The 24,100-nt window shown below is 39.0% G+C and overlaps 3 protein-coding genes across 3 annotated transcripts in view; all 3 read left to right on the top strand.

Annotated features, from left to right (window-relative positions):
- Positions 1-18,396, top strand: part of LOC140172085 (Fanconi anemia group A protein homolog) — a 101,627-nt gene extending 83,231 nt beyond the window's left edge. Inside the window, exons 27-31 of the mRNA XM_072195436.1 lie at positions 1,598-1,743; positions 9,604-9,709; positions 13,935-13,997; positions 14,572-14,673; positions 18,376-18,396. Coding sequence (XP_072051537.1) covers positions 1,598-1,743; positions 9,604-9,709; positions 13,935-13,997; positions 14,572-14,673; positions 18,376-18,396 — 438 coding nt within the window. The remainder of the gene's footprint in view (positions 1-1,597; positions 1,744-9,603; positions 9,710-13,934; positions 13,998-14,571; positions 14,674-18,375) is intronic.
- Positions 1,788-18,396, top strand: LOC140172093 (uncharacterized). The gene is made up of 5 exons (XM_072195443.1): positions 1,788-1,862; positions 9,604-9,709; positions 13,935-13,997; positions 14,572-14,673; positions 18,376-18,396. The coding sequence occupies exons 1-5, from the start codon at positions 1,834-1,836 to the stop codon at positions 18,394-18,396; spliced, it is 321 nt and encodes a 106-aa protein (XP_072051544.1). The 5' UTR covers positions 1,788-1,833.
- Position 18,397: 1 nt separating this feature from the next.
- On the top strand, positions 18,398-24,006 carry LOC140137636 (uncharacterized). The gene is made up of 5 exons (XM_072159375.1): positions 18,398-18,790; positions 20,005-20,134; positions 20,710-20,779; positions 21,458-21,614; positions 23,616-24,006. Exons 1-5 carry the CDS (start codon positions 18,683-18,685, stop codon positions 23,772-23,774), a joined length of 624 nt encoding a protein of 207 aa, XP_072015476.1. The 5' UTR covers positions 18,398-18,682; the 3' UTR covers positions 23,775-24,006.
- The last annotated feature ends 94 nt before the right edge of the window (positions 24,007-24,100 follow it).

Genomic DNA, 24,100 nt, shown 5'->3' with positions numbered 1-24,100 from the left:
AAATCCATTGAATAGTGTTGCGGTTCGTTCAAGCATATCGATAGACCAGTCCCTTGTCTTTGTTGACAAACAATGATGTCAAGTGGTTTATACAGTTGTGAAGTTAATTTCATGGTTCTTGCTGTGTTGTATCTGACATAGAGCACATATGGGTGCCTAAAAACTGCCTATGCACTGTTCAGTTCATGTATCGTTTGTGTTGAGCCTTCATTTCACTAAACTTTAAACCCCTTGTATCTCAAGTAACCGTTTGCAAGTTACGAACACCCTTTTACTAGAGTTATCTTTACGAAGGGTCCCTGTAGTAAATACCTATTACTTACGAAGCATACCAATCCTAAGTCATATGTTAGTGAATTGGATTTTAAGATGTGTCGTAAGTTACGATTGATTTTGAGAATTACAAAGCTTCGTAAAGTTTAGTGGAAGAGGGGAGCATGACCTATAATGATAGACAAAGATAAAAAGACTAGTTTGCGTCTGACGTCATCTGTCAATCAAACTCCGAGCATGGTTTGTTTACAAGTGTCGTGATGATATGAGTTGCTGAACACGGCGGTAAAACCGGGCGTCTTATTGTTAATTTTGCACCTTTTAACATACAAACCATCTCAAAAGTTAGGTCTTAATAGTAGGAAACTTTTTTTGGTGAAGGCACCATGTCCACAATGCCTAGAAAAGTTGCTTTTTGCCTTGTAAGAGTACGTATTTTTCGCCATTCACTGCTATTCCTTTTCTCCGATCGGCACCAGCCAGATGAATCGACCTTCCTTATACGCGCTATTAGCCAATCAAGGATCGTAGAGAATTTGATTGACAGTGACGTCAGACGCAAACTAGTCTTTATCTTTGTCTTTCATTATAGCGGTGTTGATACTCAAATACTGACACAAATAACGAGTCACACAAGAAGTGAAAGGTGATACACATTGCATGGGTTCACTTTGCGCAGTGCGCAAACATTTGCAATTTTACACTACTTAAATTTATACCCAAATCAAGGTGTTTACCGAATGTGTCCATATTTAAACAGAACCATGAACAAGCAATTTTTCTTTTTCTGTTTTTTTCTTTGAGTTGTCACAGAGGGAGTGAAAGAATGAACTTTAAAAAGGTAATATTTAGTTCCCGCTGATTTAATATTTTCGTTGGCTTTGTCATGTGAGCACCTTGTTCACTTTCTTCAATCCTTCTATTTCTGTCTTTTTCCCCAGTCTCCTGAAAGCCCTCTTTATCCTTTCTGTCTCTGGCCTACCAGATACCAGGGGTAAGACATCAGGGTAGGCAAATTAAAGCTTTTTACTGGTCAATTTTACGGGGATAACTGCACATATTGTTCATGCGAAACCACCACTGACCTCAACACACCACCTGTGCGATAGATAGTTCTTTCCCACTACGCATGCACCGCTGCCACTCATCAGCTGGAAGGAGGCTATGCATCTCTAGCGTTGAATACCAACTCAAGAAAATTAGATTGTTTGTCAGTTTTTGTTTTCAATACGCAGGCTGGGTTTTCATTCTATGGTAGAATGAGCAAATTACATTTTTCATAACAATTAACATCAGACATTATGAATGTTTTTTACCCATACAGGAGTTGATACTACTAATATCTGCAGATACTTCATCTGACACTTCATCACCATGGTTACTGTCCATCCTCCACAACAAGATAAAACACTGCAAAGAAGATACTAATAGAGATGCAGAGATGGCAGTATGTGTTGTTTGTTTTATGAGGTTAGTACATGAGGTAGAATCAAAGAGTACCGACTCCGCCTCCACAACAAGATAAAACACTGCAAAGAAGATACTAATAGAGATGCAGAGATGGCAGTATGTGTAGTTTGTTTTATGAGGTTAGTACATGAGGTAGAATCAAAGAGTACCGACTCCACCATGTTTGTATATGAAGAGCTCTGTTGCAAAAGGCCTTATATCCAGTGTCCGAATTAAGAAAATAAAAGGGGTTGTCCCACGGACAACCAGGTTGTAATTTCTAGTTGCCCACCAAAGTGTTTGGTTGTCCATAAGCTGCCACAATCTAACTACATGTGACCAATAAAGTGGAGTGAGTGTAGTCAATTTATGAACAGTTATAACAATTCATCAGTTGTGTCAGGTTTGAGCAAACTAACATGCTGAAAAAGTGACTTTTGGCTGTAGATCTTTGGTTGTCCACCGGACAACTAGAGCATTATTTTCAACCAAAATTTTGAACACTGCTTATATCCACCTCTGGCTGAAATTGAGTTATTGTCATGACATTATAGTGTGGGGGAAAATACACATTTTGTTGGTTGTTTGACATTCATACCACCTTCCCTTCAGGAGATATCATATATTTCCCGTTTAGGAAATCTTAGGGAATTTCCGGAAATCTAAACTTAAAATTAATATAAAATTTTAGGAAAATACTTTTTTTGACGTATAGTAGCCTTGAATATTTTTTAACTATTAAAACCAAAAGGAACTATTTTGGGGTCACTATGTTTGAAAAAAATCATTGTAATTAACAAAAGTTGTAGCTTCAGAAATGCTCCAAAATGGCATTTTGCAGGATTTATTTAAAAATTCATAATTAAAAAAGTAAATGAGAAATTTCAATTTTTATGCCTCCACCGGAGGTATAGAGGCCGTCAGCCTTTTCCGCAGGATCCACCATCTTGTGGGTACTACCGTTCTGCATGTCATGCGTTACACATTACGCCCCCGCTTACGCGGAAGTCGCAGCGCGTGACGCACCTCTTCAGTCAAGCGTCAACGCGTGATCTTAGCAACAAGGCACTCCATACCCACAAGATGGCGGCGTTGACGTCACACCGACTATATATGTTTCCTGGTTGTCCGTCCGAGCTTGCGAGTGCCATTTCTCAGAACTGGAAAAGTGTATAGTGATGCAATTTGATGGAGGGGTGGCAATTGGCAGTCTCCAAATTGTAGCATGTTTTCGTCGCAAAATATGGTAATTCAGTACCTAATTTGCATAATTTATGCATATCAAGCAAAATAACCTTGTGCACAGATTATCTGGTGATCTGTATGAGTTACAGTGATGAAACTTGGCGGAGAGTAGCACAGCCAGAGGTTCTTGACCTGATTTGATTTTCAGCGCAAAATATGCGCAATTGCAAGATCATTGTGAGGTCATTTGGGGTCATCCGGGGTCAAATCGCCATATATTGTTGCATGTTCATGAAATTTGGTGGGAACGCCCACTGTAGAATACAAAAATGTCAAGGTTAATTTGGGCGTCATCCGAGGTCAAATTGCCATAGATTGTTGCAGGTTCATGAAATTTGGTGGGAACAACCACCCTGGCGAGACATGTCAAGGTCATTGGGTCATCCGGGGTCAAATCGCCATATATTGTTGCAGGTTCATGAAATTTGGTGGGAACGACCACTGTAGGAATACAAAAATGTCAAGGTCATTTTGGGGTCATTCTGGGTCATCTGGGGTCAAATCGCTATAGACTGCTGCAGGTTCATGGAATTTGGTGGGAACGGGCACCTTAGTGAGGCAAGTAATGTGAAGGTCATTTTGGGGCCAAGTGAAATTGCACCAGTTAAAATGATGGGCGTCAAGGTGGAGGCATTGTGGCCTACGCTTTGTGTCGAGAACCGCGTAGGTCGAGAACCGCGAAATTCTAGTTCTTTTTTATTTTGAAAGCGTTAGTTAAGTTATATAAAGTAGTGCAAACAAATGGGCTAAAATTTGATTGCAAAGGTGGTTTCTAGAAAAGGGGTAAATTTATTTTGTTGCAAAAGCCCTTACATCCACAAATGGTGTGATATAAAAGAAATAATAAAATAAATAGGAAGGCTTGAAATTTGTACCAACCTATTCTTTTAGTTTCTGTTTATCAACACTTTATGCAAACCCACATTGAATCAAATCTAACAAGTAATACTTGCACAATTAAAACTAGAGCGATAACCGCACCATAGCTGAACCATGTGGCTTCGGCAGTATATTGTGGTAGGCCTATACCACTGTCACCCTGAGTCTGTAATGGACATAATCTCGAAATGCTACTGAAGGTATGAGCAGCCAGTGGTGTTAATGAAAGAGGAAAAGTAAAGAATATAAAATAAACTAGAGCAACTGTGCCCTTTGCAAGGGCACGAGGTAAGTTCTAAAGGCGGATGACTGTGACGATCTGATGAAGCAGCAATACTGTGCAGGATAGTATTAATTTTAATAAGACTGTTTCATTAATTGCCGTTTTAATATACCTTGATCGTGAGAAGCTGGCATTTTGAAAACTTGACATTTGACCTCTGTATGACCCCCTTAATGACCTTAAATGAATTTTAAAATATTTAAAACATGGTAAGAATGTCATAAGGATCATTGCATTTAAATTTCAGCTGAATTGAAGCATTTTGAAAACTTGACCTTTGACCCCTTTATTGCCCCTTAATGACCTTCAATGAATTTTAAAATATTTTCAACATGTTGAGAATGTCATAAGGATCATTGCGTTTAAATTTCAGCTAAATCGGAGGATTTTGGAAAACTTGACCTTTGACCCCTTTATGACCCCTTAATAAGCTTTAATGAATCTTAAAATGCTTTCATATGACACCACTCATGGGGTCATACCTTCGTGGCATTTAGAGATATGTCCATTTCAGACCAAATGGTTAGTCAGTTAGTAAGCTAGTAAGTAAGCTAGTAAGTAACATTCACTCCTATAGGCTGATACCATTTCATGGTTCAGCAAAAAGCTGTTTTTCTCAAAAAGTGGATGTAAGGATTTTGCAACAAATTAGCTCTTCATATGTCGCTCTTGGATTAAGTGGCCTCCAAGAGCCACACACAAACATGGCGGATTTTTTTCTGTAACTCGGCATAAGGAACGTGTGTAAATAAACATCATACATGCACCTACTGCGCTTAAAATACTGCATGAGATTCCATGGGATATTGTAGCGGCTAGCAACGCACCGTCTTCTCTTAGAAAGACATTTGTTTTCTGGTCCTTGCCGATGATAATGTTGCAGGTACATTATAATGAAAGACAAAGATAAAAAGACTAGTCTGCGTCTGACGTTATCTGTCAAGCAAACTCTGAGCACGGTTTGTTTACAAGTGTCGTGATGATATGAGTTGCTGAACACGGCGGTAAAACCGGGTGCCTTATTGTTAATTTTGCACCATCAAACATACAAACCCGCATACAGTTGCTTTTTGCCTTGTAAGAGTACGTAATTTTTCGCCATTCACTGCTATTCCTTTTCTCCGATCGGCACCAGCCAGATGAATCGACCTTCCTTATACACGCTATTAGCCAATCAAGGATCGTATATAGAGAATTTGATTGACAGTGACGTCAGACGCAAACTATTCTTTTTATCTTTGTCTTTCATTATAAGTGGCTTCCATACTGACAAACCAAAATGGTGGATTTCCCATATAGCGTTACGTATGGTGCAATTGTTAGTCTGTAATTTTTGGGTATAGTATCTTTGGGTTAGTACGTAAAATACCTGTATACAAGGCTCAAATTGATCTGTATAGATGCAAAGTTTGCTAACCCACATGTTGGTCAAAAATGAGATACACTAGCTTCAGGGTCAATGCATGTCCCTATTCCTCTGGCATTGTCAGGAATGTACTCTACTGACAAATTAAAAAACTCTTTCTTAAGGGATGGGGTATGAACATTAGGACAGTACGAGGGGGTATCCAAAAGTTTTGACATCACCCAGAAGGGAAGGAGCTATATCGGTGAAATTTTGTCAGTGTAATCACTGGTCCTTATGTACATTATGGTCCAAAAATGGTCTCATAAGTATGTTTACTTTCTTTACAGGTGGCGCCAGATGGGCAGTAGGCGCATAACCTTTTCATGATAAGATCCTCCACTTTCTTGAGTTTCTTCACTGAGGCCGCATCATCCGAAAGTGATGAACGTCCACTTCTTGACTCATCTGTGAGGGACATGTGGCCAGTTTGGAAATTCCTTTTTCAAAAATCAACAGTGCCATATGATGGGCAATCATCACCGTAGATAGCTTTCATTTCATTATAGATTTTCTGAACATTGTAGGCCTAACCCTTCAAATGCAGGAACTTAATCATGCTGCGTGCCTCAATTTTCACCATTTTACATGTTATGCGCCTACTGCCCATCTAGCGCCACCTGTAAAGAAAGTAAACATACTTATGAGACCATTTTTGGACCATTATGTACATAAAGACCATTGATTACACTGATAAAATTTCATCGATATAGCTCCTTCCCTTCTAGGTGATGTCAAAAACTTTTGGATACCCCCTCGTATTTATTGTGGGACATTAGAGCACATCAGACATATCGAATTACATTCTGAATACGAAGAATGTCCTTCTGATATCAAATAATTTTGATTTTTTGAAATTAGCAATGTAATACACATTTTATGGCAAATGATTAAAAATTGATATTTTTGATATTTAATAGTACTCCAAGTTAACTTTATCAATCTGATGATTTATACTTAAAGTGTATGTAGGTGGGATGAAAAGCCGACGATCAATTGAAAATTTTGACCTTTCATATTGATGATATGGATTTTTTCCCCAAAACACCAAAAAAATTAGGTCTTTTTGGGAAAAAATACATATCTTCAATATGAAAGGTCAGAATTTTCAATTGATCGCCAGCTTTTCCTCCCAGCTAGATACACTTTAAGAATATATCATTACATTTTGCACCTTTTAGGCTTTAATTTGACTAAAATATTTCATTTGAGAATTTTATAATGTACAGTGTACTATCCCACATATGGGCAACTTTTCTCGATTTTGGCTACAATATTTTATGTGAAATTTGTCATGCACAGGCAGTTAACAAGTCTGCTTCTTCTACAGAGCTAAAAATGGTCCAACTTTAAACCTTATTTTCTTGCGATTGTGATTTTGTGGAATAGCTTCTATACGGCTCAATTTTGTCACTTAGTTGGGTGATCTAGAGCAATTCCGTGACCGTGGAGAGCGAAGGTTCGTTTTTCAGTGGATTTGTCTTCTATGAAGGTTAATTAAGAAATTTAGCGGGGGTGCCCCTCGCGAAAGTGTGGGCGGAATCCGTGGGAGCCCAAAATCCTAAATGGCCGCCATTGGCCATTTAAAAAATTATTTTTTCAATGGTTTGGCCTACAATGCTGTTCAGTATATGTTTTCTGAGGTTTTTTGGGTCGAGGAATTCATATCTGATGTCTATTTTATAATATTACCAACTTTTGACCTTCAAATCCAAGATGGCCGCCGATTTTCAGCTCAGAAAGGTCAAATTTTCACATTTGTCGTAGAGCCTTCATAATAGGCTCTAATTAAAGTTCTCCTCATGCCGAGTTGAATAATTGACTCTAAAAACTACCAGTAATAATGATTTGACCTATTTGTTGACCTTCAAATCCAAAATGGCCGCCGATTTTCAGCTCATGAAGGTCAAATTTTCACATTTGTCGTAGAGCCTTCATAATAGGCTCTAATTGAAGCTCTCAACATGCCGAGTTGGTTGATGGACACTAAAAACTACAAGTAATAATGATTTGACCTATTTTGACCTTTTTTCAGCTGAGAAAGGTAAAAATTTCATATTCGTCTGGCATCCATGATCACAGCACTGGACAGATCACCACCACTGTTATCAACCTGGGCATCAATGTTCCTTGTATAACGAGGAGTCAAGATCTGGTGGAACTCTACACAAGAGTCGTGTCTGCATCAGCTATGCTGATTTTAAGATCACTGGACTCTAATGGTCGTTGAAGCATAGGCAACCTGCCAGCAGGAGATTGCAGACAGCAAGCCAGCCATTGTTATCGTTAACACTGACGACTTCAAGATCGATACTATAACAGGCAATGCAACATAAGTAACAGAGGGAATAAGAGGGTCTCGTGAACGGATTTCGTGCTCGGTGAAGGATCGAACCCATCCATTTGTCTAAAGAGCAAATTTTTTGGCTCTGCGAGACACACATTCTGATGATGCATTGCATCATCTAACTTTAATTGTGTGTGATTGACGTGCTGCAACCAACAGGCTTGTTGGTACATGATATCATTTGCGAAAGGACCTGACAGTGCTGGCGTGGACTCAACAAGCTGTGTGAGACGATCCCTCAGCTCCCCATGTTTTACGAGGACTGTGTGGCGCTTAAAGGAGCGTCATGCTGAGTGTGTGTTGATTATGGACCGCTAACCCTGTGGTCTATTCGGGTGCTTCAGATCCACACCCGACATGCACCTATACACATTTAGTTTTTTCGTGAAGAGGTCCACGCACAGATGAACGCGCGCGCTTGGGTGCCAATGGTCCCTCTGTCTCATCATCACTTTCAGAACTTGGTGGTTTACTTGAATACTGAGCCTTTTCAATCCTGTCTGAAGATGCGATTGAGATATAATGTAACATGTGATGCATTTTATGACTTCTAGACCCATATTTCCATGAAGAAGTGTTGTAAAAATCACCATATTTGTCAAGTCCTGACCAGTTTTTCGTTTTTGTTTGTAAACTCTCCCATTTACCATATTTACCTTGGACAATAGTATGAAAGGACTTAGGACTACACGGATTGTTACATTTCAGTAGACATTGACAAGGGATGATTTTGCTTTAGGTAACAGGCAAGCAGTGTTATAGGTGATCTATGTCTCATAGAATAGTGTTTCTTTCTAAATATAAAATTATATAAATGTCTTTGATGCTGCATTCTTTCTTTGTTGATAGGGTGCAGAGCAAAACACACGTGACCTGAAACCAATAACGACTAAACTCATTCAAATAATATGAATATTATGTTTATGTAGGTGTGCGGGGGTGTATGTGTATGCCAGAATGGGGTACGGTATTCATTAGAGGCTATTATGAAGACTCTACTACTGAGAGCTCTAATTAGAGTATATTATGAAGGCTATACGACGAATTTGAAATTTTTACCTTTCTCATCAGTTGAAAATCGGCGGCCATCTTGGATTTGAAGGTCAAAAATAGGTCAAATCATTATTACTTGTAGTTGTTAGTGTCCATCACCAAACTCGGCATGTTGAGAGCTTGAATTAGAGCCTATTATGAAGGCTCTACGACAAATGTGAAAATTTTACCTTTCTGAGCTGAAAATCGGCGGCCATCTTGGATTAGAAGGTCAAAAATTGGTTATATCATAAAATAGATATCAGATATGAATTCCTCGACCCAAAAAACCTCAGAAAACATATACTGAACAGCATTGTAGGCCAAACCATTGAAAAAATAATTTTTAAATGGCCAATGGCGACCATTTTGGATTTTGGGCTCCCACAGTTCCGCCCACACTTTCGCGAGGGCACCCCGCTAAATTTTTTAATTAACCTTCATAGAAGACAAATCCACTGAAAAACGAACCTTCGCAATCCACGGTCACGGAATTGCTCTAGATCACCCAACTAACTAGTGAAAGCCATACACCCTATGGAAGACATGACCTTAATCTATACAAGGAGTGTGAATTTCAGATGGGATTATCTGAAATCTACACTCCCTTTGTGGGGATTAAGGACATGTTTTATATAGGGGGTGTATGTATTTCAACAGGAATATCCCATTGTGTTGATTTGTTTTCAGATTAGCATGTTGTTTGCCAGCTTACCTTCTCTTCACAACCAAACCAGGACAAATGCCTAGTTTAGAATGCAGGAAATCTGCTAGTGACTTCATCAACCACCAACTGGTAGGAGATACAGAATTGATCAATATACTGATCAGTTTGGTCCATTCCGGGGGGGGGGGTTACTCAATACAAATGACCATACAGGGACGTGCCGCAAACATGGGTAGCATTTTTGGTCTTTTGGTACATTAATAACCCCTTTTTAAGGCTAATATGGATGCTCATTTTTTCAAAATTTTCTCAATTTTGTCGGAAAATAGCCCAATTTTGCCTTAATCTAGCTAAAATTGTTTGAAATATCGCCAAAATTTGGGTTAAATTCGGCCGAAATTTTTTACTTTTGGTACATCAATGTGTCCACATTTCTTGAAAAATTGGTATATTGATGGGTCCACTTTCAAACTCTCAGCGGCGCATCCCTACCAAAACCAAACTTGAGTATGCCCCAGGTCAATTTACAATACGATGAACCTACAGTGGTTGCTGTGGAGAGGATAAAATTTACAGTGCATCATGGGAAAATGTTGGCATCCAAAGCCCGCGTAATACGAATACAACACAGGAACATACATCAGTGTGTGTTTGAATGTCAATATAATAATGCTGCACGCTAATGTGCACTAAAACAGGAATATTAGAATCCTTCGTAGAACTGTCAGCTTCATTATTATCTCACTCGTGTGAAAAGCCAATGGGGTCTAGAGCAGCGAAGTCAACCCTGGACTGGAGGTAAAAAGTTGGACTGGCAAGAGCAACCACTGGCGGCATATCGTATTGTGAATCGCGATAATTGATTGATCAATTAATCCATCATCAATCAGTCTAACATTTTGTTACATATAAATAGGTATATACCATGCACTATGGAGTTTTGTCTTTGTTTGCTTGATTGATGGAGATAATATTGATAGATATATTGATTGATTGATTGATTGGATGGTTAGTTGCTTGATTGGTTAGTGAACAATTAATGGTGAAACATGATTGAATCCCATTCAATAACAAAAACTAACCAAATATCTGGTTCACATGATTATTTCATGAGGAATGTCAGTTATTCATTGCCACTCAACATTACAAGAAGATCAGTGATCTCTCTGTTGATTTCAGCAATAAGATATCCTACACTTCCCATAATGCATTTCTTTCATTTCAATTTCCTGTACTGATTTGGTATCTAGTGCTTCTTGGGTTGATAGTGACAAAATGTACCTCAATGAACAGAGCACATCCAAATCTTGCAAAATATGTTTAGTTCTTGACTATCGACCCATTTTTAGGCAGTCTATTTATTTATGTATTTATTTATTATTTAACCGGGGGTGACCAATCAATGCACTGGCACTGTTCTTCCTTGGTTCCCAGGTGAATATGAAAACAAAGGGACCTCTACAATGTATTAAGAGTGTTATTTGATGTAATGAGGTGATGCGTCATGTTGGAAAGGATTCTGGGAAGGGTATGATATCTTCTCTGAGAATTTAGCATTTCAGTTGAAATGATACGGGATCCATGGGTGACAGATCCACTTGATGCATTAGTGCATTAGTTTGTGAAAAAATATGGGATATTTGGATGCTGAAAAACGTGGTCTTCACCTTAACTGCCCATATGTGTTACCACTCGGCATGGGGGACAGCTGTGAAACATACCGTTAACGTTTGCCTAATGGCGCACCTGTGCTCCTTTCCCTTGGGGTAAATTTCATATACAAATAGAGAGATCCCTCCTAAAAATTTCAACAAGAATTAAGGGTATGTGCCCTTATTTGCTGGTGGCATTTTTATTGGAGGGCACTTTTAGTTTGTGTCTAAATTTCCAGTTATGTCAAGGGAGCCCATAGCGCCATTAGGCGAACGTTTACGGTATTGCCCCCTGTGGGATGCTTAAAGATCTTTAAGATTTGTAGGCCTTTTTTGTCAAATTTTGCCCCCCCCCCCAAAAAAAAAATCACCTTGTGACTCACCATACGCAAAGGCCCATCAATCACTGATTCTTATTCAGTGGGAGTGTTCTAGTTTGTAGACACGTCATGATCTGATTAGACAATTGTGTGATTTTGGGTGTCGTCTATCAGGCCGTAGGCGACCCTAAGTCATCAGGGGTATTGATAATGCGTAACATGCTTGTTTATGTGCGCGTATGAAGTGTGTTGTATGCTTGCATGCGCTACGCATAACTCGTGACATAAAGTTGGTAACAAGTTTCGTTCATTAAAGAGTAAGGGGAGTTTGTGATACCTTGTGATAGACGACTGCAGGCAGGTCCAATATTTTATCATAGCTGCGCAAAATATAGCTAGTCAAGATATTGGACCTGCCTGTCATCTATCAGTTGGCCCAATTTTGCCTTAATCTAGCTAAAATTGTTTGAAATTTCGCCAAAATTTGTTACTTTTGGTACATCAATGTGTCCACATTTCTTGAAAAATTGGTATATTGATGGGTCCACTTTCAAACTCTCAGCAGCGCACCCCTACCAAAACCAAACTTGAGTATGCCCCAGGTCAATTTACAATACGATGAACCTACAGTGGTTGCTGTGGAGAGGATAAAATTTCCAGTACATCATGGGAAAATGTTGGCATCCAAAGCCCGCGTAATATGAATACAACACAGGAACATACATCAGTGTGTGTTTGAATGTCAATATAATAATGCTGCACGCTAATGTGCACTAAAACAGGAATATTAGAATCCTTCGTGGAACTGTCAGCTTCATTATTATCACACTCGTGTGAAAAGCCAATGGGGTCTAGAGCAGCGAAGTCAACACTGGACTGGAGGTAAAAAATTGGACTGGCAAGAGCAACCACTGGCGGCACATCGTATTGTGAATCGCGATAATTGATTGATCAATTAATCCATCATCAATCAGTCTAACATTTCGTTACATATAAATAGGTATATACCATGCACTATGGAGTTTTGTCTTTGTTTGCTTGATTGATGGAGATAATATTGATAGATTGAGATAATATTGATAGATTGATTGGATGGTTGTTTGCTTGATTTGTTAGTGAACAATTAATGGTGAAACATGATTGAATCCCATTCAATAACAAAAACTAACCAAATATCTAATTCACATGCTTATTTCATGAGGAATGTCAGTTATTTTTTGCCATTCAACATTACAAGAAGATCAGTGATCTCTCTGTTGATTTCAGCAATAAGATATCCTACACTTCCCATAATGCATTTCTTTCATTTCAATTTCCTGTACTGATTTGCTATCTAGTGCTTCTTGGGTTGATAGTGACAAAATGTAACTCAATGAACAAAGTACATCCAAATCTTGCAAAATATGTTTAGTTCTTGTCTATCGACCCATTTTTAGGCAGTCTATTTATTTATTTATTTATTTATTTATTTATTTATTATTTAACCGGGGGTGACCAATCAATGCACTGGCACTGTTCTCCCTTGGTTCCCAGGTGAATATGAAAACAAAGGGACCTCTACAATGTATTAAGAGTGTTATTTGATGTAATGAGGTGATGCGTCATGTTGGAAAGGATTCTGGGAAGGGTATGATATCTTCTCTGAGAATTTAGCATTTCAGTTGAAATGATACGGGATCCATGGGTGACAGATCCACTTGATGCATTAGTGCATTAGTTTGTGAAAAAATATGGGATATTTGGATGCTGAAAAAAGGTGGTCTTCACCTTAACTGCCCATATGTGTTACCACTCGGCATGGGGGACAGCTGTGAAACATATTGCCCCCTGTGGGATGCTTAAAGATCTTTAAGATTTGTAGGCCTTTTTTGTCAAATTTTGCCCCCCCCCCAAAAAAAAATCACCTTGTGACTCACCATACGCAAAGGCCCATCAATCACTGATTCTTATTCAGTGGGAGTGTTCTAGTTTGTAGACACGTCATGATCTGATTAGACAATTGTGTGATTTTGGGTGTCGTCTATCAGGCCGTAGGCGACCCTAAGTCATCAGGGGTATTGATAATGCGTAACATGCTTGTTTATGTGCGCGTATGAAGTGCGTTGTATGCTTGCATGCGCTACGCATAACTCGTGACATAAAGTAAGGGGAGTTTGTGATACCTTGTGATAGACGACTGTAGGCAGGTCCGATATTTTATCATAGCTGCGCAAAATATAGCTAGTCAAGATATTGGACCTGCCTGTCATCTATCACATGGTAGAGGATAGTAAAATCAAATCCTATTCGGCTATATTGTTTAATCTCAGTCTTAATCAATCAATCAGTGCCCAAATTATGCAGCTTATTAGTTTGTTTGTTTGTTTGTTTGTTTGTTTACAGCGCTCATATGATCAAGAAGGTGCCTATGGATTATCTTATATTTCTACCTCATATGTTCTCAGGGTAAGTGGAAGGGTAGATGGGGAGTATAGAAGAAGAAGGATTTTCCCGAAAAGCCAAACTGCCCTGCAGGGCAAAATTTTGATCACTTCATGTATTTTAAAGCCATAAGTTTGAATTTTCACACAGTAGGCTATTCTAGTTGAAATCCATACACCCCTTATGGAAAACATGACATTGATCTCCCACACAGGGTGTGTAGATTTCAAATAGAGTCACCCATTCAGGTAACCCCATTTGAAATTCACACCCTCTATGTGGCAGATTTAGGTCATGTCTTCCATAGTAGGTGTATGCATTTCAACAGGAATAGCCCATTTTGCTGTCAAACCACATCATTGTTATTACTACTAGTGGGGACATGCCACCAACCCAGTTTTGGGATATAATAGTAACAGTGGCTTTCCTTAAAAATTACTAAATTTCTTCATAAGATTTTCATTACATGATTAAAAAAAACCGGAAAGGCTAAAAACAGGCGCAGAATATTCTTTTTAACACAGCCTTCAGTTGAACAAGGGGATATATCTGCAACAAATTCAGAATGCTGGATTATTTACTTTTTTCCTCAATACAGGCAATTCTTCATTTCTGTCAAGCAAACTTAGAAGTAGCCAAAGTATGCACATTTATAGAAGATGTGTTATGTGCATGTCCAGTATTCACAGTATCATTGCTGGTAAGTTCTATACCAGGCCTGTGTTATGTGCATGCCCAGTATTCACAGTATCATTGCTGGTAAGTTCTATACCAGGCCTGTGTTATGTGCATGTCCAGTATTCACAGTATCATTGCTGGTAAGTTTTATACTGCGCCTGTGTTATGTGCATGCCCAGTATTCACAGTATCATTGCTGGTAAGTTTTATACCAGGCCTGTGTTATGTGCATGCCCAGTATTCACAGTATCATTGCTGGTAAGTTTTATACCAGGCCTGTGTTATGTGCATGTCCAGTATTCACAGTATCATTGCTGGTAAGTTCTATACCAGGCCTGTGTTATGTGCATGCCCAGTATTCACAGTATCATTGCTGGTAAGTTTTATACCAGGCCTGTGTTATGTGCATGTCCAGTATACACAGTATCATTACTGGGAAGTTCTATACCGGGCCTGTGTTATGTGCATGCCCAGTATTCACAGTATCATTGCTGGTAAGTTTTATACCAGGCCTGTGTATGTGCATGTCCAGTATTCACAGTATCATTGCTGGTAAGTTCTATACCAGGCCTTTGTTATGTGCATGCCCAGTATTCACAGTATCATTGCTGGTAAGTTCTATACCAGGCCTGTGTTATGTGCATGTCCAGTATTCACAGTATCATTGCTGGTAAGTTCTATACCAGGCCTGTGTTATGTGCATGTCCAGTATTCACAGTATCATTGCTGGTAAGTTCTATACCAGGCCTTTGTTATGTGCATGCCCAGTATTCACAGTATCATTGCTGGTAAGTTCTATACCAGGCCTGTGTTATGTGCATGCCCAGTATTCACAGTATCATTGCTGGTAAGTTCTATACCAAGCCTGTGTTATGTGCATGCCCAGTATTCACAGTATCATTGCTGGTAAGTTCTATACCAGGCCTTTGTTATGTGCATGCCCAGTATTCACAGTATCATTGCTGGTAAGTTTTATACCAGGCCTGTGTATGTGCATGTCCAGTATTCACAGTATCATTGCTGGTAAGTTCTATACCAGGCCTGTGTTATGTGCATGTCCAGTATTCACAGTATCATTGCTGGTAAGTTCTATACCAAGCCTGTGTTATGTGCATGCCCAGTATTCACAGTATCATTGCTGGTAAGTTCTATACCAGGCCTGTGTTATGTGCATGCCCAGTATTCACAGTATCATTGCTGGTAAGTTTTATACCAGGCCTGTGTATGTGCATGTCCAGTATTCACAGTATCATTGCTGGTAAGTTCTATACCAGGCCTGTGTTATGTGCATGCCCAGTATTCACAGTATCATTGCTGGTAAGTTTTATACCAGGCCTGTGTTATGTGCATGTCCAGTATTCATAGTATCATTGCTGGTAAGTTCTATACCAGGCCTTTGTTATGTGCATGCCCAGTATTCACAGTATCATTGCTGGTAAGTTCTATACCAGGCCTGTGTTATGTGCATGCCCAGTATTCACAGTATCATTGCTGGTAAGTTCTATACCAGGCCTGTGTTATGTGCATGCCCAGTATTCACAGTATCATTGCTGGTAAGTTCTATACCAGGCCTGTGTTATGTGCATGCCCAGTATTCACAGTATCATTGCTGGTAAGTTCTATACCAGGCCTGTGTATGTGCATGTCCAGTATTCATAGTATCATTGCTGGTAAGTTCTATACCAGGCCTGTGTTATGTGCATGTCCAGTATTCATAGTATCATTGCTGGTAAGTTCTATACCAGGCCTTTGTTATGTGCATGCCCAGTATTCACAGTATCATTGCTGGTAAGTTCTATACCAGGCCTGTGTTATGTGCATGCCCAGTATTCACAGTATCATTGCTGGTAAGTTCTATACCAGGCCTGTGTTATGTGCATGCCCAGTATTCACAGTATCATTGCTGGTAAGTTCTATACCAGGCCTGTGTTATGTGCATGCCCAGTATTCACAGTATCATTGCTGGTAAGTTTTATACCAAGCCTGTGTATGTGCATGTCCAGTATTCACAGTATCATTGCTGGTAAGTTCTATACCAGGCCTGTGTTATGTGCATGTCCAGTATTAATAGTATCATTGCTGGTAAGTTCTATACCAGGCCTTTGTTATGTGCATGCCCAGTATTCACAGTATCATTGCTGGTAAGTTCTATACCAGGCCTGTGTTATGTGCATGCCCAGTATTCACAGTATCATTGCTGGTAAGTTCTATACCAGGCCTGTGTTATGTGCATGCCCAGTATTCACAGTATCATTGCTGGTAAGTTTTACACCAGGCCTGTGTTATGTGCATGCCCAGTATTCACAGTATCATTGCTGGTAAGTTCTATACCAGGCCTGTGTTATGTGCATGCCCAGTATTCACAGTATCATTGCTGGTAAGTTCTATACCAGGCCTGTGTTATGTGCATGCCCAGTATTTACAGTATCATTGCTGGTAAGTTCTATACCAGGCCTGTGTATGTGCATGTCCAGTATTCATAGTATCATTGCTGGTAAGTTCTATACCAGGCCTGTGTTATGTGCATGTCCAGTATTCATAGTATCATTGCTGGTAAGTTCTATACCAGGCCTTTGTTATGTGCATGCCCAGTATTCACAGTATCATTGCTGGTAAGTTCTATACCAGGCCTGTGTTATGTGCATGCCCAGTATTCACAGTATCATTGCTGGTAAGTTCTATACCAGGCCTGTGTTATGTGCATGCCCAGTATTCACAGTATCATTGCTGGTAAGTTCTATACCAGGCCTGTGTTATGTGCATGCCCAGTATTCACAGTATCATTGCTGGTAAGTTTTATACCAGGCCTGTGTATGTGCATGTCCAGTATTCACAGTATCATTGCTGGTAAGTTCTATACCAGGCCTGTGTTATGTGCATGTCCAGTATTCATAGTATCATTGCTGGTAAGTTCTATACCAGGCCTTTGTTATGTGCATGCCCAGTATTCACAGTATCATTGCTGGTAAGTTCTATACCAGGCCTGTGTTATGTGCATGCCCAGTATTCACAGTATCATTGCTGGTAAGTTCTATACCAGGCCTGTGTTATGTGCATGTCCAGTATTCACAGTATCATTGCTGGTAAGTTCTATACCAGGCCTGTGTTATGTGCATGCCCAGTATTCACAGTATCATTGCTGGTAAGTTCTATACCAGGCCTGTGTTATGTGCATGTCCAGTATTCACAGTATCATTGCTGGTAAGTTCTATACCAGGCCTTTGTTATGTGCATGCCCAGTATTCACAGTATCATTGCTGGTAAGTTTTATACCAGGCCTGTGTTATGTGCATGCCCAGTATTCACAGTATCATTGCTGGTAAGTTTATAAGGGAATGGTCATTAGTCCAAAATTAATATAAACCCTCTGTGCAAGTTTCATAGTGAATTTAGTGAAATAACATGGTAGGGCACCATTTTTTTAAAGTATGTTAAAAAAAGCAATGTTTTTCACTTCAATTTAATATTTTATTGAATGACTAGTCTTAAATTGATTATCTAACAAGTTAAGTATCCAGTAATCAAATTGACACATGTCCCTAATAGAAGAAGCATTATTTAATATTTGTGGGGATTTTTAAAAACTGAAGGAAAAAAGAAAATTGAACGACTGACCCAACTTTCCCATTTTTCGCTCTTGAGGGGCAATACAGCAATTTATTTTTTGGGCCTAACCACATTGAAAGTACATGAACATAACAACCTTCTTTGCCATTTATCTCAGAATGCACTCAATATGACTTAACCCTCTTTTAGAACCAGCATCCTCAATTGTGGTTCAACTGTTTTAACCCACTTGGTTTTTTTTTGTTTTGTTGTTGTTGTTTTTTTCACGTTTTCAGATACACTGGTCAAAACTTTGGCCAGTGATTTCAAGTAATCTCCATGCTCAACAAACTCCTGCTCCATTGGTAAACCTAAACACCATCCACCAATGGGCAAAGTCATTAGTACCTCACCATGGCAACCAAACAGAGCAGACGATAGATGGCGATATATCCAATACAGAGCCCTGGCTATTGGGTGTTGCTATGGTTACAGTAATCATGGAGGAAACAGAACGAGGCAAGAGACAAGATGAGAAGATATTGCGTGGAGTAGAACTAATTTTGTTACAGAAAGATAACCTGCCGCCAAAGGTAATTGTGCTATTCCAGTTGAAATCCATACACCCCTATGGAACACATGACCTTAATATCCCACACAGGGGGTGTGAATTTCAAATGGAGTCAGACATTCAGGGTCGTCTGCTCCAAAATGCTCACACAGGGAGTGTGCATTTCAAATGGAGTTACCCATTAAGGGTCGTCTTTTTCAAAATGGATTATTCCAGTTGAAATCCATACACCCCTTATGGAAGACATGACCTTAATCTCCCACACAGGGAGTGTGAATTTCAAATGAGCTTAGCTGAATAGGTGATTCCATTTGAAATCTACACCCCCTATGATGGAGATTAAGGTCATGTTTTCCATAGAGGGTGTTTGGATTTCAACTGCTATAGCTCATTACTGATACTAAAGAGCACCTTCTGTTGCGGAGCATACATTTAAATAGTACGGGCACTGATAAGGCCACTGGAAAAAAAAACCTGTTCTATGGGCCCAACTGACACAGATTTTACTTTTTCTTCTTTTTTATTTGCTGTACATTGTATGCATGTAAAATTAGCTGTTAAAAGTGGATTATGTTAGATGGAAATTGCTGTATGTAAAATCAGCTGTTTAGACTTATTTTGACTGCAAAAGCATGTGAGAAGTGACGGAAAACATTGTTGATTTTTGTGATTTTTTAAGTCATTGGCTAAAAAACACGAAAAAAAAACCTGACCGACCATCTTTGAAAGCTTGTCCACCAGCAGGTACAGGTATATAGTGGCCGTTGAGGACACCCTCATTTTTTGATTGATGAGTTTTAATGCTTTGCATGCTAGCCATAGACTTTAAAATTAAAAGACCAAGTTTTGAGATACTTATTTTCCTCAAATTATCAAGACAATATGACAAGAACCACTGAACCAATACTATACTTGTTTGTACTCATTTTGATGCATTTTTCATAATGATTCCAAATATGGTCATGGCAATGTACAAGTCTGAATTTGTTCAATTTTTAAGAAAATTTTGAACTTGTTATCTGCAGTCAACATCATCTGTCTGCAGTGGAGAGGGTTAAGCTTTTAAGGTATGCAATTCTGGTTCCCTAATCAGTGATCTTCCTCAAAAGCTTTATGTCCTATGTCAGCTTTCAGAACTTTTTACCTACATAGCTACATGTAGGCAATGGGTCATTCTCAAGTTTCCTATTTAGTGAGTCTTGTTTCTGTATTGATTGTCTCATTTTGTTTTTATAGGTTGGAGTCTGTGCATTGGAATGTATACTAGTTGCGATATCTTGGGATATCATGTGGTATAATGTAGTCTGGAATGCAGAGAATTTATCCACCATGTGGAGAGTGCCAGATGTGACGACTGCATTCCAAGGTAGGGGTAGAAAATGTCATGACACCCCTTATATCAAGCATTGGGATCTTAATTGTAGAACCCATATACTAGAGTCCGAAGTTTTCCGTTTTACGGAAAACGGAAAAAAATAATGGAATCGGAGGTACAACACGGAAATTGACATTTTTGTATGATGTGACAAAAATTGTGTGTGTCAATTTAAATGATAAAAATACTGTTTAACAATACTGAAATAAAGGTATATTACCAAGGTATGAACCCCACTATCCCTCCAAACATTGTAACAGTCATGAGAATATGCCAATCAGAGCATAATTATTGATCGCCATATTGAACACTTTATTGTGACATAATACCATTGTTTTGCCGTATTTAAGCTTTATTCATGAAGCATGGATCTACAAATTTTACAACACGGATTACAACACGGAAAATGGATTTTAGAAAACGGTAAACTTTGGACTCTACCATATACCTTCCTCTTGAGTGTCATCTTCCTTGTCTAAATATTTGAGCGCAAACACCGCTACGACACACTCCCCTATGACTTGGTTGAACTACCTTTAACTGTATGCTTTTATATCCTTGTACAGAGGACACTATGCTGAAGAAGACCGTGTTCACAAGAAATATTTCCAAGATGTTTCCTGTGGTATTCTTTAGGTACGTACTTTACTTCCAATGATTATTAACTTCAATGTGGAGTGAATATCTTGTGCTTTTCTGTATTCACCAAACTGCATTGTTGACTTTAAAGGGGCACTGTGAGGTTTCACAAAACTTGTACCCTCAATTTTGGTCTAATTATAAGTCTAGTTTTTTATATGTACATAATTTTTATAATGTACACAGTCAGCATTTGATTTAGTTCAGCCTTTTTCATGATTTTGTAATGAAAGTCCGGATCAGGAACATTTTTCCCCAACACAGTTAAATAACAGATCAGCTTAATATGGTGCTCAAAATATGTCTTATATACTTACAGTATGGCAGATTTTGTCACTAAATGTGACACGATTAAGGGGAATGAGTCGGATGTCGCTAACATTGATTTTGAGATATTGGCAAAGAAAGTGTTAAAATTCTTTTGTTTTCTACTGTTTTGAGCGATTGACAAAGTGACATAACTTGAAAAGTCTTATCAACTTGGGGTTTTCAGTTTCTGAAAGCTCTAAATGTCCTCTTTAGAAACATATGTAAAACTCATTTTGACCAGGGTCGACATGTGACTCATTCCCCTTGATCATGTCACAAATTACTGCTCAGTAGGCTCTCATTTGATCCTTTGCAAAATCTCATAGAGCCCCTTTAAATTGGTCCCCTTGTCTTTCATTCATTTAGGTTACTTCTTAACAGTAGAGCTACAGAATTACAGCATGTGTCACTGTCTTCACAGTTTATACACACATTACTCACAATGTATTCATCATTGGTAGAGCTACATTGCCAGGCAGGGTTGGAAGCAGGTGAACAACAACATAATACTCAATATGCAATGGTGAGTGTACCTCCAGGATGTACAGACCCTGGAACAATCTCCACACAAACAAATGAAGAATCAGAACTTTTTTACTTATGGTGTTCCCCAGGGTTCTGTATTGGGTCCACTACTTTTAATAGATTGGAACAATCAATATACAATGTTGAGTGTGCACTCAGAATTTACAGCCCTGGAATTATCTTTATTCATAATGTGTTCATACCAATGCAGAATCAGAACTTAGTGATAGAAGTATTTTTGGTAATCCACAGGGTTCAATATTGGGTCCACTTGTACATGTTCATGCATATGTAACTCAAGATTACAAAACAGGGTGTTACCTTCATGTAAGCATCACAAAATGTTAGATCCCTAAACCTAATACTAATCCTAACCCTTACCTTATCTGCAACCCTACATCCTAATTCACAACCAAACTCTAACCCTAAAACCAAACATTTGTGATAATGCTTACATGAAGGGTGAACCAAAAACAGGTTCACATCAAGATAATAATAAGAACAATCAATCATTCTCAAGTGAACATAGCCGTACTAGGCCAATAAAGTCCAATACTGGACATTGGGATTGGGCCAATAAATGTTTGCACACCGGCATCAAACTGGGCCAGTGCTGGTGCTAAGCTGGACAAGTATATTTTCTGGCTGAACTTGCCAGTATGTGGGTAAGAGAGTCGTGAAAATGAGTAAGAGAGAAAGGGGGCAAAGAGAGAGCAAGCTTAAAATGGTACTTTTACTTGTCCAGTTTAGCACCTGTACTGGCCCAGTCCGACGCTGATTTGCAAACATTTATTGGACCAATCACTGGGGTCCAATATTGGCCCAGTTAAGCAATGTTTGCTGGGTACGGAGCTCAAGATGTATCCATCTTTGGTCAAACTACATTGCCAGGCAGGGTTAAAAACAGGGTGTTGCCTTCATGTAAGCATCACAAAATTTTATAGTTTTCATCACAGTACTTCAGCGGTCTGCCAATTGGGCGCAATTTATGGCGTTGGCTTATTGGATCACGTCATCATCACACCGGTACCTCATTCGCTAGTCAAGCTGCGTAGCATTGCTTGACCTAGTTCTTTTTACGCGATGAACAGACAGAGCAGACGGACACCACTGAAGTAATTTGCTGATTAGTATAATCCTAACCCTTACCTTATCCCTAACCCTACACCCTAATTCAAACCCTAAACTCTAACCCTAGAACCAAACATCACATGAAGGATGAACCAAAAACAGGTTCACATCAAGATAATAATAGGAACAATTAATCTACAATGTTACAGTGTTCCAACAGGATTTACAAACCCTGGACAATTTCTGCACAATCCAATGCAAAATCAGTGTTTATATTTGTGGTGTTCCACATGGGTACATTTTGGGCCCACAATTGTAAACACTATATGTAAATGATATAATTGATGTGTTTATATATTTGATATTGTTATGTATGCTAATGATAGTCATATTAGCCTCAAAGCTTATAAATATCCAGTTAAAAAGGGCAAGATGACGGTTAAGGCATTGCGCTGCCGGCCGGGAGATACGATCGGCGAGGGTTCAAGCCTTGGGCTTGCCTTAGGTGAAAATTCTCTTCCCTCCCAAAAAATTCCTATATGGTCAGAAATCCTTCAATTAAGTTAGTTCCATCACAGAATGAATTTAATTGTAGAATTTCTTCTCGCCCCCATACACTGCTTAGCACATGCAGATATAGGTAATGTATGTGCGACGTCCGTGATTCGAAAGTCACGTAAAGCTGTTGGTCCCGTGTACAGGAAGAGTCAAACCCTGTGCACGTTAAGTGTCAGAGCTATTCGAAAAGAGAAGGGGGACAATCCCCAGTTCTGATATCTGCAATCAATCCTAGGTTCCAGGATCGTGCATAGGCAAACTGTGCACGTAAAGCCCGTGTGTTGATACTCATTTGAGGTAAGGAAGGAAGGAAAAAATATGTACATGATATTATATGATAATTCAGGCCATGTTTGCTTGTTTTTCACAGCCTCTCTCTCTGGAATTTCATCTGTCTTGCAACAAATTTCTTCACAACTACATCACCAGGTGTCCAGTTAGTCTCCTACAAAATCTTGACCAAAGTGTCATGCATCTTTGTGATGAAGATATTACAACATTGATACGGCAGAGACTAAGGAATATGTAGACTTCTGCGCAGTATACATGTGTTATTCATCTATGTGATGAAGATACAGTGATATTGATGGCAGATCAAGACTACGGAATATGTAGACTTTTGTGCAGTTTTTATGTTTCATACATCTCTGTGGGGAAGATAGGCCGTATGAAATTTATGTTTTGGTTCTCGTCCCCTCCCTCCTCAATTTCTGGGATTGTTTATTTTTCAAAAAAATTGAATACTTTAGGAAAACCTTGTACATATAAATAAGTTAATTAGATAACATGGATCATTTCCAAGACTTTTTGTGGTACTCTGTGGGTTTATCCTCAGAATCTCACATTAAAAAGGGC

Source organism: Amphiura filiformis, chromosome 2 (assembly GCF_039555335.1).
Source record: "Amphiura filiformis chromosome 2, Afil_fr2py, whole genome shotgun sequence".
In the NCBI taxonomy this organism is placed as follows: domain Eukaryota; kingdom Metazoa; phylum Echinodermata; class Ophiuroidea; order Amphilepidida; family Amphiuridae; genus Amphiura; species Amphiura filiformis.
Note: the sequence above shows the minus strand (reverse complement) of the source record. Positions and strands in the feature narration are given on the sequence as shown.